At 36.3% G+C, this 16,767-nt stretch overlaps 1 protein-coding gene across 3 annotated transcripts; it reads right to left on the bottom strand.

Moving 5' to 3' along the window:
* Positions 1-201: 201 nt before the first annotated feature.
* On the bottom strand, positions 202-15,985 carry zgc:66484 (uncharacterized protein LOC327557 homolog). Of its 3 annotated transcripts, XM_051905638.1 has the most exons (4): positions 15,341-15,913; positions 2,644-3,266; positions 2,346-2,529; positions 202-834 (listed from the first exon to the last, which is right to left on the bottom strand). In XM_051905638.1, the coding sequence occupies exons 1-4, from the start codon at positions 15,896-15,898 to the stop codon at positions 715-717; spliced, it is 1,485 nt and encodes a 494-aa protein (XP_051761598.1). In that variant the 5' UTR covers positions 15,899-15,913; the 3' UTR covers positions 202-714. The 3 variants fall into 3 exon arrangements, with proteins under 3 accessions (XP_051761598.1, XP_051761600.1, XP_051761599.1); XM_051905640.1 differs by lacking the exon at positions 15,341-15,913 and having other exon boundaries at positions 2,644-3,554; XM_051905639.1 differs by lacking the exons at positions 202-834; positions 2,346-2,529; positions 2,644-3,266 and adding exons at positions 13,415-13,896; positions 14,420-14,603 and having other exon boundaries at positions 14,718-15,985.
* Positions 15,986-16,767: the final 782 nt, after the last annotated feature.

Here is a 16,767-nt window from a genome sequence, read left to right as displayed (position 1 = left end):
AGCTGAAATCTAGTCAAAGAAGCTCAAATATAAGGGAACTTTTTTTTTTTTTTTTTTTTTTAAAAAAGAAACTTTATTGATCACTACATATTCCCTAATCATCATATGTGGTATTTCATAGTTTTGATAACTTTACTATTATTCTAAACAATAATAAATAAAAGTGTAGATAGTAATAATAAGGAATAGGAATGTCCAAACTTTTGACCAACGGTGGTTTATTATATTAAATGACCAAACATAGATATTCACAATGAAACAATTCATTTTAATCAAGGCACTGTGTTATTGCAAAAGTTCCCCATATTTTATTTGGTCAAATTTTCTTCAAACCTGAGGCAATTTTAAAATGATTCTAGTGTAAATTTACAGGATAATGGGGATCATATCACTTGAGGGCACTGTATGTATTTTAGAAAATATTATTTAACATTGTTCTGCATGTGGGAAAGAATATTTCTCCATCAGTACTACACGTACAACACGTTGGAGTTTAACAATTAACTAGACAGAGATATGCATGGTGATCAGTCACCATGTGATCAGTTGTATGTAGGATTTGCTGTTTATCAGGCAGCCTTTGGATCATTTAAACACTAAAATTGTGCAAGTCTATAAGGTGTGAGAGCAAGTCTATAAAATGCTATACACTCATAAAATGTTATACAATCATAAAACCAAAGTATATGTTGCCCTCTCTTTGGGATTGTATGTTCAATCGGCGTAATAGCTTATGAGTCTTTCTGCTTCTCTGACGCCTGTGAGGTACGCTCCATGGGTCGTGGTGTAAAAGTTCACATGTGTAGCTTCACCAGCAAATAACACCTGAAGGTGCTTCAAAAACAGAGAGAAATAAAATCATTTTGTTAACTTCATCACTGCTTGATTTTGGAAAATGCAATCTGCTACTTATCTTTTACACTTTACAGTTTACATAAGAATATGTGGATATGAGTATTGTTATTGTTGACTAAAACTAAAGCTATTAAAATTATTTTACTTATTTACTTAATTACTGAAATAAAATAATATATATATATATATATATATATATGGAAAACTGCCTTGGAAACTGAGGTAAAAGTAGTGAGTGCTGCTGTAAGTAGTGCTGTCAAATCGATTAATCATGATTAATCGCATCGAACATAAAAGTTTGTAAATATATAATATGTGTGTATTATATATATATATATATATATATATGAAATGTCAAAATTAACACGTTAATGCATGTGATTTTTTTTTTCAGTTTAAAGCATCTGTTTTTTTCCGTCATTCTTTAGCATTACATTATATAATCATGCTCTTATTTATGCAAATGATTTTAAACCATTCACGCGTGACAAGACACAAACTCAGTGCAGTACTGGCACACTGTCTGTCAATCTCCGGTCTGTGTGACACACACGACTCATGCTCACAGAAAGCCACTTCAGAGAGCGCACCAGTACCACTCTTTCGCACTTGAACGGACAAAAACACACAGAATTATGCTAAAGTGCCTGTTTTGTTGAGTATCCTTGTAAGCATATTCTTAAATGAGTTTAATAAAGTCTTAAATGAACATAAAAATGAAAAAATGGATGTGTGAAAATAGGATGTGTGTCAGATCTGCATCATGTGCGTCAGGTCTTAAAGTGACAGCAGCCTAATAAACCTGCTGCAGTCTGTGTCATTAATATTAATCAAAGAACAAAAGAAAAAGAGAAAATCATTCACTGCTCTTGACTGAATAACTTTTGTAGCTTTAATAAAAATTAATCTATTTTTATTTTATAATTTATGCAGTGAAAAACTGTGGTGTTTGATAACTATTCAATTTCTGTATATTTCCTAACTGTTAGATCAAATATTTAAAATATACTGTCTTTATGTTGTTTCTACATTTATTTGGAGATTGTTACGTGCAATTAATTGTAATTAATTACAGAAAAATGTGAGATTAATTTGTTATTTTTTTAATCTATTAAATTATTTATTTTTTAATCGATATATGTGTGTGCGTGTATATGTACACATATGTATACACAAACACATAAATACAAACCTTTATGTTAGATGTGATTAATCACGATTAATTGATTTGACAAAACTAAAAATAAGTTGAAGTACTAAAATTACTAAAATTTAAACAAAACAATTATTACAAAAACAAAAACTAATAAAAATGATTAAAAGAAAAACAAAATTATTAAAACTTAAAAGTCAAAATGAAAACTGAAAATGTAAATATAAGCTAATTTAAAAACTTACGTGATATCAAACACTACTAAAGATTTTGTTCTATACACATAAAAATTAAATGTATGTATATAATAGAACACGTATACAAGATATTAAGTTACCTTCCTTCCTCTGCATTTATCTTTAGGGGGAAGAGGTGACGCTAATGCCTTGTGTGCTTCCACTCCATTGACACCATCAGAAATGAATGTATAGGAGCCACGGACGTGGGGATCAGAACCCCATCTGGTGATCAGTGTCTTTGAGACTTCTGGCACTGACCAGCCTGTGAAAGACCTGAGCAACCTTTAAAAGACATAAACAGAGTTTGTTATATATGAAGAAAGACATGATATTTGACAGAGAGAGATATTTGACCATGGTAAAATGATCATGTATTTCATCATTATGTTACCATACCTCACACAGATAGCTCCGATTTCACTGTCCTGAAGACTCTCCATATACAGTGCTTCTCTACCTGTGATCCAGCCACAGAGAGCCGTGGGATGACGAGCCACAGTATCAAAACCAGTGATCTTCTTGAACCACGTCTTTTTCCAGGTTTCTCCTTCGGACAGAGATTCATAAACATCTTTATCTTCAGGCCCCTCTTTCCACACCAGCTGAACCCCGGCACAGTCGTCTGGCCAGAAACTTTTCTCGAAAAACAGGAAAATTTTGTCCACTATCCCAAAGCTAAGATTCTCAATTGCAGACAGCTTTTCTTCTGGTAAGGACGGTTCGAACATGGTTGTCGCTTTGTCTTTGAGAACCCCCAGAGATACGGTGACAATCACATGGTCTGCCTCAAAGCTCTGTCCATTTTCACAGACAACCTTAACAGGATACCTTTGATCTTCACCACTGCCTTTTTGGCCCAAGTCCCATTGGATGCTCTTGACCGGTGCATTACACTGGACAGTTCCTGAAGGCAGATCTTTCAGAAGAACATCCAAGATTGCTTGATATCCACCAGTTCCCAAAGTATTAAAAAATCCTCCCTCTAGAGCGGTGTAATAGCTAATCTGAGATGCAGAAACCTCATAGAGGCTAGAGCAAGCCTCATCTGTGCATTCGATCCTCTTGCACCATTCATAAACTTGCTGGCCTGTCTTCTGTTGAAGCTAAAGGAGATTCACCAAAGGCATCGTCCAGATAAGCACCTAGAGTTAGTTTTCTGTGCTTGCACTCAAGTTCATCATCAAAAGCTTTGTCGGTGAGCTTGTTGAAGTGCGAACACACCTGATCTACAACTTTTGTGGAGACCTGCTTGCCATCTTCTTTGAAAAAGTAATCTTGAGGAGTTACAGAACGGGGTAAGCACATGTTTTTGCGTGCAGACAGTCCCTCGGATAGCAGGTTCTTCTCTTTTGCAATCTTGAACAGGGGGTTTTCTTTCTGCCCGTGAATCCAGTTAGCTCCAATTTCAATGATATTCTCGGTGAATGGTTTAGTGGTGTGAACTCGACCTCCAACCCTCTCCTTTGCCTCAAGTACCAAGACATTTTTAAATCCTCCCTTCACCAACCTGGCTGCAGCAGCCAAACCTGCAAAACCTGAACCTATCACTACAACTTTGGCATTTTCTGGTCCTGTACAAGTACTCATTCTTACTACTTAGTTGTGCTGTTTAGAGAGAGAAAAGCAGAAAATGTATAAATGTAGTCGTAAGAACTAAAATCAACTCTTGCTCAGCAATAAGTAGCAAATAACAGAGAGTACAGGTGATAGGAGTGAAGTGCACTATGCTCTAAAGGAGTTTCGTTTATGTACCAGTGCTTAAACACCTGTAACACCTTATAAACCTGACCTTTGTAGTCCACTGATTCTTGAGATAAGGGACAAAACGTGTCTACACACAAAAGCCCTCTTTATGTTAAAAATGAAGAAATTCATAAAAATGTTCAAAAAGTTACATCTGATGGAAACCTGTATACTCAGGGCATTCATTGCTTATATTTTTTTTAAAAAAGTTTTTAGTATTATTTTGAATACTGGAAAACACATGTAATTTAACCTGTCCTCAGCATGAGGTCACAATGTAAAACTGCCTAACAAAGTGTTTAAAAATGCAAAAAAAAAACTATACAGTTAAATTGAAAGGCACAGATCTTAAGATCTTAAGATATTAAGCAATACAAAAGGTACATTTTTAATTATATTTTCCATAAAAAATGCCTATCAAAGTTGTGTCCTCACTTTGCATCAACTCCATCAAGATTTTGTAATTCTGAATAAATCAGGCAATGCCATGGTCAACTTTAACTGTGAGGACCCTTTCCTATTTCCAGCTCATTTTGGATGCCACAGTAGGACACATAGCCCTAGAAGTTTTATATAGATATTTTTTATATTTTAAACAAATAATGTTGAATTATCTGCCGTCACAGCTTTAACATGTCAACTCCGTCTTCCCAGTCTAATAGTTTCTGTAAATACAGTAGTTGTGGAATAACTCTTGGCATTTTTGTTATGTGTATAAGAAAGCTAAAACTGAGGAAAAAACGAAATGGCTCCACTGATACAACACATGGTTAAGATGGGAAAAATATTCAATTTTGTCAACTCCGTAAGACGTCAACTCCATCAGTTTTTATGTGTGACGGAGTTGACTTGTAAGCTAACTGAGTTGGCAAGTTCTCACAAAAACTATTATATATATTTTTTGCATATTGGGAATTATTGTATTGTTGCTTCATGATTATATTTACATATATTTGGCCTGATTTACATGCCTTTTATACATAAAATCTTTAAATCTACTGCTGACATGCACACAGACACACACACCTGTTTGTATAGCTATCTTTGTGAGGACATATATTGATATTAGGGATGTAACGATACCCTCATGTCACACTTTCATACATATCACAATACTGAACTCATGATATGATATTATTGCGATACTTCAAGGCATATGGTAAAAGGTTAACAAAAAATTAACTGTTGATTAAAATGCTAAATTTGTTATTACATTGGGGGTGGAAATGAATAGGCTTGGACTTGGTGCTGGTAACCCAATGCACAGGACAATGTTGATACCAGAATAAAAATATTCATGATTCTGAAGCTGAAAATGCAGAAAAATATGAACATGCTTGCACTGTCATTGACTAGATATATTTAAAATAATGTAGGCCACTTTTTACTGGTAACACAAGACATTTGGCATTATCAGGACCCACAAATATTCCCCCAATGCATTGTTATACATTATATTCAACATTATAAATAGTAGTTCAATGTAGAACTGACACTAAAAATTTGTAAACTTCAATTTTTTCTCACACAGTAATTTTCATTTCGGGTGAACTATACACAATACATATTGTCACTATCCACAAATCATATTGTTGCATTTCTTTATTGCGATATATTGTGACACGATATATTGTTACACCCCTAATTAATATACTAATGCAATCCCTAGCCCCTTATCCTAACAATCACAACTAATTTCCTAACCCTAACCTAAAAAAACAGCTCTTTTAAAGGTTTATTATACATGATCTATCCATGCACATTATTATTATTATTATTTTTACCACCTGTCACTCACATGAGATCATAGCAATAGCAAACCCTAATGTAATGGACTTAATAGAGAGCAAACATGTCCAACGCCAGCTGCCCAAAGCTTAAGTCTTGCAGGACAGTCACAAATTAAATTTACATAATAGTTTCGGTTTAAAGACAGGATACAGATCCTTTGGATTCACACAGAATTGAGAACATTGCTGTTGCTGCTACAGGGTGGCACATAGTAATGCTTACCTTTCTGGTCCCGAACAAGTACATTCTTGCTGCTTTGTTGAGCTGTTTATAGAGAGAAAGGCAGAAAATCTTTAAATGTACAAAAAAGCAACACTTGCTCAGCAATAAGTAGCAAATAACAGAGAGTACAGGTGATACAAGCGTAGTGCACGATGCTCTAAAGTAGTTTCCTTTATATAGTGCTTATAAACTCCTGTAAAACCTGACCTTTGTCTGTAGTCTATACAATGTATATTTGTTTACATAGATAGTCGGCCATGGGACATCCAATGGCAGATGAAGATTCAAATACTATCCTCTCATCTCGTTTGCATTTTTGAGGCTGTATGATACTTACAAAATGTAATTGCTGCCCTGTAAAACTAAATAAACGAACACATTTTTGTTTTCAATTCATACAGCTTCCTTGACGACCAGTAATGACAGTGTGAAGACATCAACGATAACGTTTTTTCAAAACGAATTCAAATTAAATGTCTGTGTAGAAAAAAAAAAGAAAAAAAAAATTAAAAAATTAAAAATAATAAAACTAAATACATTTTAAAAATGACACTTGTTCCACCAAACAAATAAAAGAATTTATAAAATATTCTTAATATTCCTTTTTTTCTGGATGAATACAGTTAACAGTTCTGCTCATGCAGAAGATGGCGCTAGTAAACTATTCTTTGGCCACTGTGCGTCCTGAGGTAAAAGTGGCTTCGCCCAAACTTAAGATCAACTGTTTATGAATGACCTATTAAATGACAAAAACCTCCAAACAACGAATCCAACTACATGCAGATAGACGAATGAAAACGAGAAATAATCGAATAAAAATACGCTAAACAATCACAAGACAGGGAAAATACATCTCCTGTACATACCTCACAAACTCCATCTATAGTTTACTGCAGTTACTGCAACTGCCTCAAGGTTAGTATTTGTGTGTCTGTCTGCACTGTCTTGCGAATATACTTATTTATGAATCATATATTAGAAATAATGATTAATTAGAATTTATGTAATCATGTGCTGTACTACGAGGTGTATGAGGTAACCTGTTTATATTTGGCAGCCTATGCTTTTCAAGTTTGAAAACTACAATCCCAGAACAATTTTACCAGAATAAAGTCTTTTGCTGGCCTTATCTAGCCTCGGTCCCAGGCCAGTCAGGATAGTATGATGCCATCTAGGATGACTTGAACATCTGATAGCTTTTCTGAGTAACTAGTAGGCTGCCATAATTTGACTACCATTCTCAAGCTTGATATCTATGCTATTGTTACAAGTTTGCTATTTCAGACATCTCACCCTGCAAACATTTCTGGGAGATGGCAACAATTCAATTAGCAAAGAAAACACACCAGTGTTTCCTCTAAGAAAACTTAGCAAGTCAACATGCCTGGTAAAGATAAAGTTTACAAGACAAAATATCATGCCATTTTGGTGTTGTATGCACTGTAGCATGTATGCAGAAGTTGAGCTACATGATCATTAGGCTAATCGTCACTCTGATAAAAAGTTTTAAAAGTATTTCTTTCTCTTTTTTTATCCATCATGTTTGTTTTAATTTAATTAGCTATATATAGAATATAGCTGCAAGCAGCAAGTAACGGGGTTCAAGCATATTAAGACCTTTATGCTATCTATTGGGTTAGGGTCTAGGCCAACACGAAAGCATTTAAGATTTATAGGCTTTTGGGCACATTTGGAGATGACAATTTTCTTAATGATCCTGTTGTAAAGTTCAAACAGTTTTTGATAATTATTAGACCTAAAAAATCTAGAGAATTGTATTGCAGTGGTTTTGAGGTTTAGTGAAATACCTAGGACCTTAAGGCAAAGTTATAGAGGAGGAGGAGATTCAACATATGCTATGAATATTGTTTATGTGTGATTACGTAGCACCACCCAGTGGCTGATTTCTTTCATACTTCACATAGACTGGTAGAGTCAAGAGTCAAACAGGCCGACTAAGTTTCGTTTTGATCAGCCTCCGTTAACCTGGTCTAACAGGTTCTCAAATTTCATAGGCCAATGGCAGCCATGTTTTTTGTGAGACGCAAAGGTCCTTATTCGGTTGTTAAGTCTGACGTCACGCGGCAGCGCTTCCGGGTCCAAACGCTCTATCTCATACCACAAGAAAACAACAAACAGTGCTAATATACACACACGATGTGGTGTAATACTACCAAAAAATTATAATCATATCAAAAAACCCAGATGGCCAGACAGTGATTCATCTTTTATAAATCGTTAAAATATTAATGTCTGTGACGCTGTGAGCACGGAGACTGTTGTGTAGACTGTAAGTATTTTAAACTTTTTAAAATGTTAAATGTTTATTATGAATAAATATCGCTCATGAACGACCGTCGAGATGGTATTCTCAAGTGAAACGAGTCGAGGTTTGGACCCAGAAACGGCGTTCCTTACGTCACGACTTAACAATCGGATAGACATTTATGGCACCTTCGGCCAAGACACTGCATGCCAATTTTCAAGTCAACTGGACTAACGATTGCGTAGTTATGGCCATTTTCATGTTTTTTTCCTGTTATAGCTCCACCAAGTGGACAATCGCTTTACCATCATGGCAACTTGGACAAGGACAGTGCATGCCAATTTTCAAGTCAGTCAGACTAACTGTTGTGTTTCCTACTGCAGTGCCACCTACTGGTCAAACGCTACAGTTTTTTTTTTACTGTGACCGCGGACTGAGCAATCGAAATTCTTTTGATAACTTTTTGCCATGAGTGTTTCTAGGTGATGCATGTCAAGTTTTAAACAGATTGCACAAATGGCCTATGAGGAGTTCGAAAAAGTAGATTTTTCAAATAATCGCAAAAGTTTAACGAAACAATTTGATTGACAGCAGTATTCTTGAGGCAAAGTTGTTCAGAATGAGGAGATTCAACATATGATATGAATATTGTGTCTAAGTGTGATACGTTGCGTGATATTTAGGGTCTAAAACATGATTGCGCCACCCAGTGGCCGTTTTCTTTCACACTTTGCACAGACCTCTAGGGCATTGGTCTCAAACTCAATTCCTGGAGGGCCACAGCTCTGCACAGTTTAGCTCCAACCAGCTCCAACTCACACCTGCTTGACGTTTCTAGTAATCCTGAAGACCTTGATTAGCTGGATCAGGTGTGTTTGATTAGGGTTGGAGCAAAACTGTGCAGAGCTGTGGCTCTCCAGGAATTGAATTTGAAAAACTTCTCTAGGGCCATGAGTCAAACAGGGCCACTGAGTTTTGTCCCCATCGGCCTTCGTTAACCTGGTCTAAGAGGTGCTGAAAGTTTATAGGCCGATGGCAGCCATCTTTTTCGAGATACACGAATGTCATCATAAATCATCAAGGCAATTGGACTTACAGTTGCGTAGTTTTAGCAGTTTTTATGTTTTTTTCGTATTATAGTGCCACCAAGTGGTAAATCTCCTCAATTTTTTTTGAATGACCACAGAATGAACTCGTACATGGGTATGACAAGCTTGGTAACTTTTTGCCAGGAAGGTCTCCAGATGATGTATATCAAGTTTATTCGAGTGAATTGGATAAACGGCCTATGAGGAGTTCGAAAAAGTAGATTTTTCAGAAAATTCAAAATGGCGGAAAATACGGAGATGGCGGAGATATACATTTTGTTCGTATTGAGCCAAGGATTCCAATGATATAAGACACTTGTGTCTACAAAAGGAGTTATGAGCAGTTTCATGTTGTTGATCTGGCCTACCATCTGGCCAGGTTTCAAGTCTCTAGGCCAGGGGTGGGCAAACTCGGTCCTGGAGGGCTGCTGTCCCTGCAGAGTTTTGCTCCAACCCTAATCAAACACACCTGAACCAGCTAATCAAGGTCTTCAGGATTACACGCAGGCAAAGAGTATAGAACCCAAGAGGCGACACTTTGATACTTTTTGGGTAACAGCCACTAAATGGCACTCTGGTAGCGTGGTCGCCATTATGGGGTGAAAATACTAACTGGACCATAGAATCCTTCACATCTTACGCACCCAAAATCGGCGAATTTCACTGCCAAATCAGAAGCGCAATAGAACAGTTTTTTAAATTAAGTCCCCAGTAAACTGTATGGCTCCTACAGTAAATGTTGTATTGTCTTATATATGTTTTATTTTACCAGTTGTGGAATCCAACCATTCAACCATCTGAGGTAACGTAGTTAGCCTACTTTATTGAGTATTTCCATTTTATGCAACTTTACACATTTATTAATAGTAAATTAATAATTAATAAATTTAAGATCATCATGTTTGCAGCGAACAATATATTTCAGACCTAATGGAATAATATTAATAATAGTATCTAGGTCTGAATTGAAATATATATTGTACGTTTTAACGATCTTATAATACATGATGCATTGCTGTGTCCGTTATCGCATAATTCTCACTTTTGGACACTTTTGCTGTAATGGACATTAGACAACACTGCAAAAACAAGCTGTTATTCATACATTTATTGTCCAACATTCCCAATTTTTCTGATGCATGTCCTTAATTTAATTTCATATGTTGGTATTAATTCAGTGTTTATAATGCTAATACTTGAACTTCAAATAATTTTAACCCAAACTGAATGGGTTTCTAGAGAGCAAAGGCTTTGTGAAAAAAGTGGAAGACTTAAACACAAAGTCTGTAAAATATGGATTTGATGATCACTAGTGATAGTATTTTATTCTGTGTTGTCATCATTCAGGTTGGATTTCAGCTTTAATGTATGTTTTTTTAACTCGCTTTCACCCCAAAATGGCGGAAATGCAGGGCCGCTGCTGGGCGCTGATGTTGCAATGGAACGTTCTATTGAGTGTCGCTTCTTGTTAGTGTATATTCTTTGACACAGGTGAGTTTTATCAGGGTTGCAACTAAACTCTGCAGGGACAGGCCCACCCCTGCTCTAGGCCTTACAGTTTGGTCTGCACGATCAGTTTTACGGCGGAATAATAATAACAGATACAATGGGGTTTCAGCGCTACGTGCTTGAACCCCTAAATTTATGTGCATGTGTGTGAGAAAGAGAGAGAGAGAGAGAGAGAAATATATATATGCTATATATAATCAGAAAAAATATCGTCCAGGGGAGCATCTGGTACTCACAAACAAAACTATGGGTGCATTCGGATGAGCAAAATATAAAAAATGGTAGGTGGATCCTGTTGCAGAACAAGAAAATCCATGTCAAGGCACTCCCATAGCGACGCTCCTAGTGGCACACCCTGACGAATGTAGCCCTGTCTTAAGATGTAGCCCTGTCTTACAATAAAGGCTTTTTACCTTCTAATTATGTGTGCGCCTACGTGGATTTTCTTGTTCTGCAATGGGATCCACCTACCATTTTTGATATTTTGTTCATCCGAATGCACCCATAGTTTTGTTTGTGAGTACCAGATGCCTAAAACTGCCAGTAGTTGGCAGCCCAACCCTGTCTTAACGAGTGAGTGATTCATTAAATCATCCATTCAGATGATTCGTTCAAAACGGTTGATTCATTTAGAAACAAAATGACAGATGAGCAGCTACTTATTTTGAATAAGTAATTACTTTAGGACCACTAAAAAAGTATGTTCTATATAGTATGAGTATGTGTAGTAGTGTGAATGTAATCCGGACGTACTACATTCGCCATGCTGTCATTATCATGTGACCCACCAGTTTCAGTTGCGTCGCTTCACTGCCATTCACAAATCCTCTCCCGTGGTCTCATGGGATAGTAAAGTGTCCATCATATGCACACTTCAAAATCTCTCAGGAAGTAGTAGGTCATCCGGGTACTTTTTTGCCTACTCTTTTGTGAATTCGGACATACTTCTTTTGTCACATACTGTTTTTTGCCTACTATATAGTAAGGAAGTATGTGATTTCAGATGCAGCCATTGTCTTTAGGAATAGGTAATTGAATCATTGACTCAAATGATTGATTTAAAAACACAGATTCATTCAAGTACGAAACATTGCAGTATTGCTCTGAGATGCACAAGTTCTGCCCTGGCTTTGTTTGGAACTATTTTCGTTGGCTAAACAGAGCAAAAACAGACAATATTGTGTTTAAAATGTAACTCACTCAATATTAACTTCTTGTTTGTTTAATTATCGTATAAAATAAATATCACACTCGCTTATGCGCTGATATTCGGGAAAACAGAACTCTTCCTTGTGTGATATTACTTATGTTAAAAATATAAAAAACAAAAATTCATACAGGGATATTTTTTCCCTCATAAATTGAATTATAGGGGCATTCTAACTGGCTTCTTCATGCAGTGAACGCTTTTGGATTTTCAAGACATGTTTTTGTATGTTTTTTGCAAAGTGAGTGACACAGGCTACTCGATAATGTCAGCTCGCTTATTGTTATAGCGACAATTATATTATCGTAAATGATATTGAAATTGAAATATGCATATCGCTGGGTATTCATTTATATGCATCTTTTGTGCAAGTGTGAATTCACCTTTAAAAAGAACTTACAGTACATAGCCTACCTATATTTCTTCTCTATAAAGCATAAGCATTTTATAATTTTTTTTTTCAAAAACAAACACACACACACACAAAAAAAAAACATGGATTAAACACACTTGTTACAGACACACCCCAAAGCAGAGGTATTTTAGCATTGTCTGAGTCACTGAGTGGAGTTTTGCCACAGTATTGGACATTGACTGTAAATGTTGCTCTTGGCAGTGTGGACAGCTTCCAAAGGTATTGCAAAGGTATTTCTAACTTCTTTTTACCCCTAAGCGAAGCACAAAAAAAGAACTTCGCTGTGTTGAAAAAAACATAGCTGTAGTGGAAATTCAACGGAAAGCCTGAAGTATGCTTTGGTTTTTACGCGTACTCGAGGGTCCTCATGCAGTGCGTGTGACACAAATTTCATCACCAGAATGGTATGCGTGTCACCTGATTTTTGTACACTTGCATACTGTGTACACACAGGTTGCACATGCACATTGAATTTGTTTTGCACTAATCAGTTTTTCCACAAGGTGGCAACACTGGCCCGGGTCGTTGTTTTACAGTAGAAAACGAAACTAAAGAGATGGAACAGCAACAAAATACGAGAGACTGCAACAACAACATACGCCCGCATTATGTGAGGGGGTTATGATATAGCCACAACTTCAGTTTAAAACAATAAAAGACATTTTTCTGGTCATAACTTATGCAGAAAAATAGCACAGACACTGGATAAACGTTGATGAAACTTTCTAGAGCGCATGTGTCGACCACCTGCATTTGCACATGCTATCAAACGAAAGGATAACATTTTCGAATGTATGCATATGCTAGCGTTCATAAAAAAATGAAGTATACTGTACTTTGGGATTAAGTTGCTTGGTTGCAGTTCACTTAACGGCCACCGGTGTCGCTAATAACAAGGGTTCCTGAATTCTACATAGCCCCTTTAAATCAAGTGGTGCTCAGATTATAGATATTCCCAGTGTAACAATTTATTTTAATCAAGGCACAGTCTCATTGCAAAAGTCCTCCATATTTTATATTGATCAACATTTTTCCTCCAAAAAATTCAAGACAATTTTAGAACAATTTTTTGATTAGTGTAAATTTTAAGGATCATGCTGCACACCACCTGAGGGTTCTGTATGTGTATCACAGTTTGAGAACCACTAAACATAAACATAGTCATTTAAACATAAAACTTGTGTAAGTCTATAGGGTGTGAGAGCAAGTCTATAAAATGTTATACAATTTTAACATTTTATTTTCATGAAACCAAAGTGTATGTTCTCTTCTTTTTGTGACTGTATGTTCAGTCGTTGTAATAGTTTATGAGTCTTTCTGCTTCTCTGACGCCTGTGAGGTACGCTCCATGGGTCGTGGTGTAAAATTTCTCATGTGTAGCTTCACCAGCAAACAACACCTGAAGGTTCTTAAAAAACAGAGAGAAATAATATCATTTTGTTAATAACATCATTGATTTTGGAAAATGCAATCTGTTAATCTTTTACATTATCGCAACTGACAGCAGAATATGTGGATATGAGTAATGTTATTGTTAACTAAAACAAAAGCTATTAAAATTTTTTTTTTTTCATTGAAATAAAGTTAAAATAAAATAATTGAAAACTTTGCCTTGGCAACTAATTGATGTAAAATACACTGGAGTACTAAAATGACAAAAAAACAACAAAAAACAACAACTAAAACTTCAACAAAAAAATGAAAATATTACTATAAATGTTAATTCAAATTATTAATAAATACAATAATAGTATATAAATAATAGTAAAATAACACTGGCACATCCATAACCAGTTTTGTAATAATCATTAGTTATGAAAAACTAAAGAGATATCAAACTCTACTAAATATTTTGTACTAGATAAAAATAAATATATGTATATATATATAACCAAAATAATAGAACACTTATACAAGATATGAAGAGTTACCTTCTTTCCTTTGCATTTATCTTTAGGGGGAAGAGGTGACGCTAATGCCTTGTGTGCTTCCACTCCATTGACGCCATCAGGAATAAATGTATAGGAGCCACGGACGTGAGGATCAGAACCCCATCTGGTGATCAGTGTCTTTGAGACTTCTGGCACTGACCAGCCTGTGAAAGACCTGAGCAACCTTTAAAAGACATAAACAGAGTTTGTTATATATGAAGAGAGACATGATATTTGACAGAGAGAGATATTTGACCATGGTAAAATGATCATATATTTCATCATTATGTTACCATACCTCACACAGATAGCTCCGATTTCACTGTCCTGAAGACTCTCCATATACAGTGCTTCTCTACCTGTGATCCAGCCACAGAGAGCTGTGGGATGACGAGCCACTGTATCAAAACCAGTGATCTTCTTGAACCACGTCTTTTTCCAGGTTTCTCCTTCGGACAGAGATTCATAAACATCTTTATCTTCAGGCCCCTCTTTCCACACCAGCTGAACCCCGGCACAGTCGTCTGGCCAGAAACTTTTCTCGAAAAACAGGAAAATTTTGTCCACTATCCCAAAGCTAAGATTCTCAATTGCAGACAGCTTTTCTTCTGGTAAGGACGGTTCGAACATGGTTGTCGCTTTGTCTTTGAGAACCCCCAGAGATACGGTGACAATCACATGGTCTGCCTCAAAGCTTTGTCCATTTTCACAGACAACCTTAACAGGATACCTTTGATCTTCACCACTGCCTTTTTGGCCCAAGTCCCATTGGATGCTCTTGACCGGTGCATTACACTGGACAGTTCCTGAAGGCAGATCTTTCAGAAGAACATCCAAGACTGCTCGATAGCCACCAGTTCCCAAAGTATTAAAAAACTCTCCCTCTAGAGTAGTGTAATTGCTAATCTGAGATGCAGAAACCTCATAGAGGCTAGAGCAAGCCTCATCTGTGCATTCGTTCCTCTTGCACCATTCAAAAACTTGCTGGCCGTCTTCTGTTGCAGCTAAAGGAGATTCACCAAAGGCATCGTCCAGATAAGCACCTAGAGTTAGTTTTCTGTGCCTGCTCTTGAGTTCATCATCAAAAGCTTTGTCGGTGAGCTTGCTGAAATACGAAGTCACCTTATCTACAACTTTTGTGGAGACCTGCTTCCCATCTTCTTTGAAAAAATAATCTTCAGTGGTTACAGAACGGGTTTTTTTGCGTGCAGACGGTCCCTCGGATAGCAGGTTCTTCTCTTTAGCAATCTTGAACAGGGGGTTTCCTTTCTGCCCGTGAATCCAGTTAGCTCCAACTTCAATTACATTCTCAGTGAACGGTTTAGTGGTGTGAACTCGACCTCCAACCCTCTCCTTTGCCTCAAGTACCAAGACATTTTCAAATCCTGCCTCCACCAACCTGGCTGCAGCAGCCAAACCTGCAAAACCTGAACCTATCACTACAACTTTGCCATTTTCTTGTCCCGAAGAAGTGCTCATTCTCGCTGCTTAGTTGAGCTGTTTAGAAAGAGAAAAGCAGAAAATGTATAAATGTAGCTGTAAGAACAAAAAACAACTCTTGCTCAGCAATAAGTAGCGCATAACAAATACGAGTGTAGCGAACGATGATCTAAAGGAGTTTCCTTTATATAGTGCTCAAACACCTGTAACACCTGTAAAACCTGACCTTTGTAATCTATACATTTCACAGTATCATTGTTTACATAGATCAGGTGGTTATGGGACATCCAATGGCAGATGAAGGTTCTAATCCTATAGCATTCAGCATGACCTCTCATCTCGTTTGCACTTTGGAGGCTGTATGATACTCACAAAATTGATTTGCTGCTCAGTAAAACTACAAACACATTCTTGTTTTTATACTGCTGCCTTGATGACAGTGTAAAGACAGTGACATTTACGTTGTTTTTCAAAGAGAAAATTCAAAATAAATGTCCATGTACTGAAAAAAAAATCATTAAAAAATTATAAAACTATATACATTTTAAAAAGGACATTTGGTCCAACCCCCAAACAAACAAAATATGCTCATATAAAATAATACTTATATTTTCCTCTGTTTTATTTTTACATAATAACATTTACAATTGCAAAACAATTATCCCAATATACAGACAGATCGCTGTATTAATTTATTTAGTGCTGCTAAGCTTGTATGATTGAGGGAACAATTACTGAGTAGTAGCCTACACCTTTAAATAGGCCTATATGTTTTCGCTTTGTCACATATGTAAACCTGCCGTGAATGGTATTGCTTTTCAATGGAAAACTCCAAACGTAAGCCCTATAAGAGACATCATGTTAGCCTAATAGCTCATTTGTAACGAGATGTTTTTCTGGATAAAATA

This window comes from Ctenopharyngodon idella, chromosome 9, assembly GCF_019924925.1.
Source record: "Ctenopharyngodon idella isolate HZGC_01 chromosome 9, HZGC01, whole genome shotgun sequence".
In the NCBI taxonomy this organism is placed as follows: Eukaryota; Metazoa; Chordata; class Actinopteri; order Cypriniformes; family Xenocyprididae; genus Ctenopharyngodon; species Ctenopharyngodon idella.
This window is presented reverse-complemented; position numbering and strand designations above follow the sequence as displayed.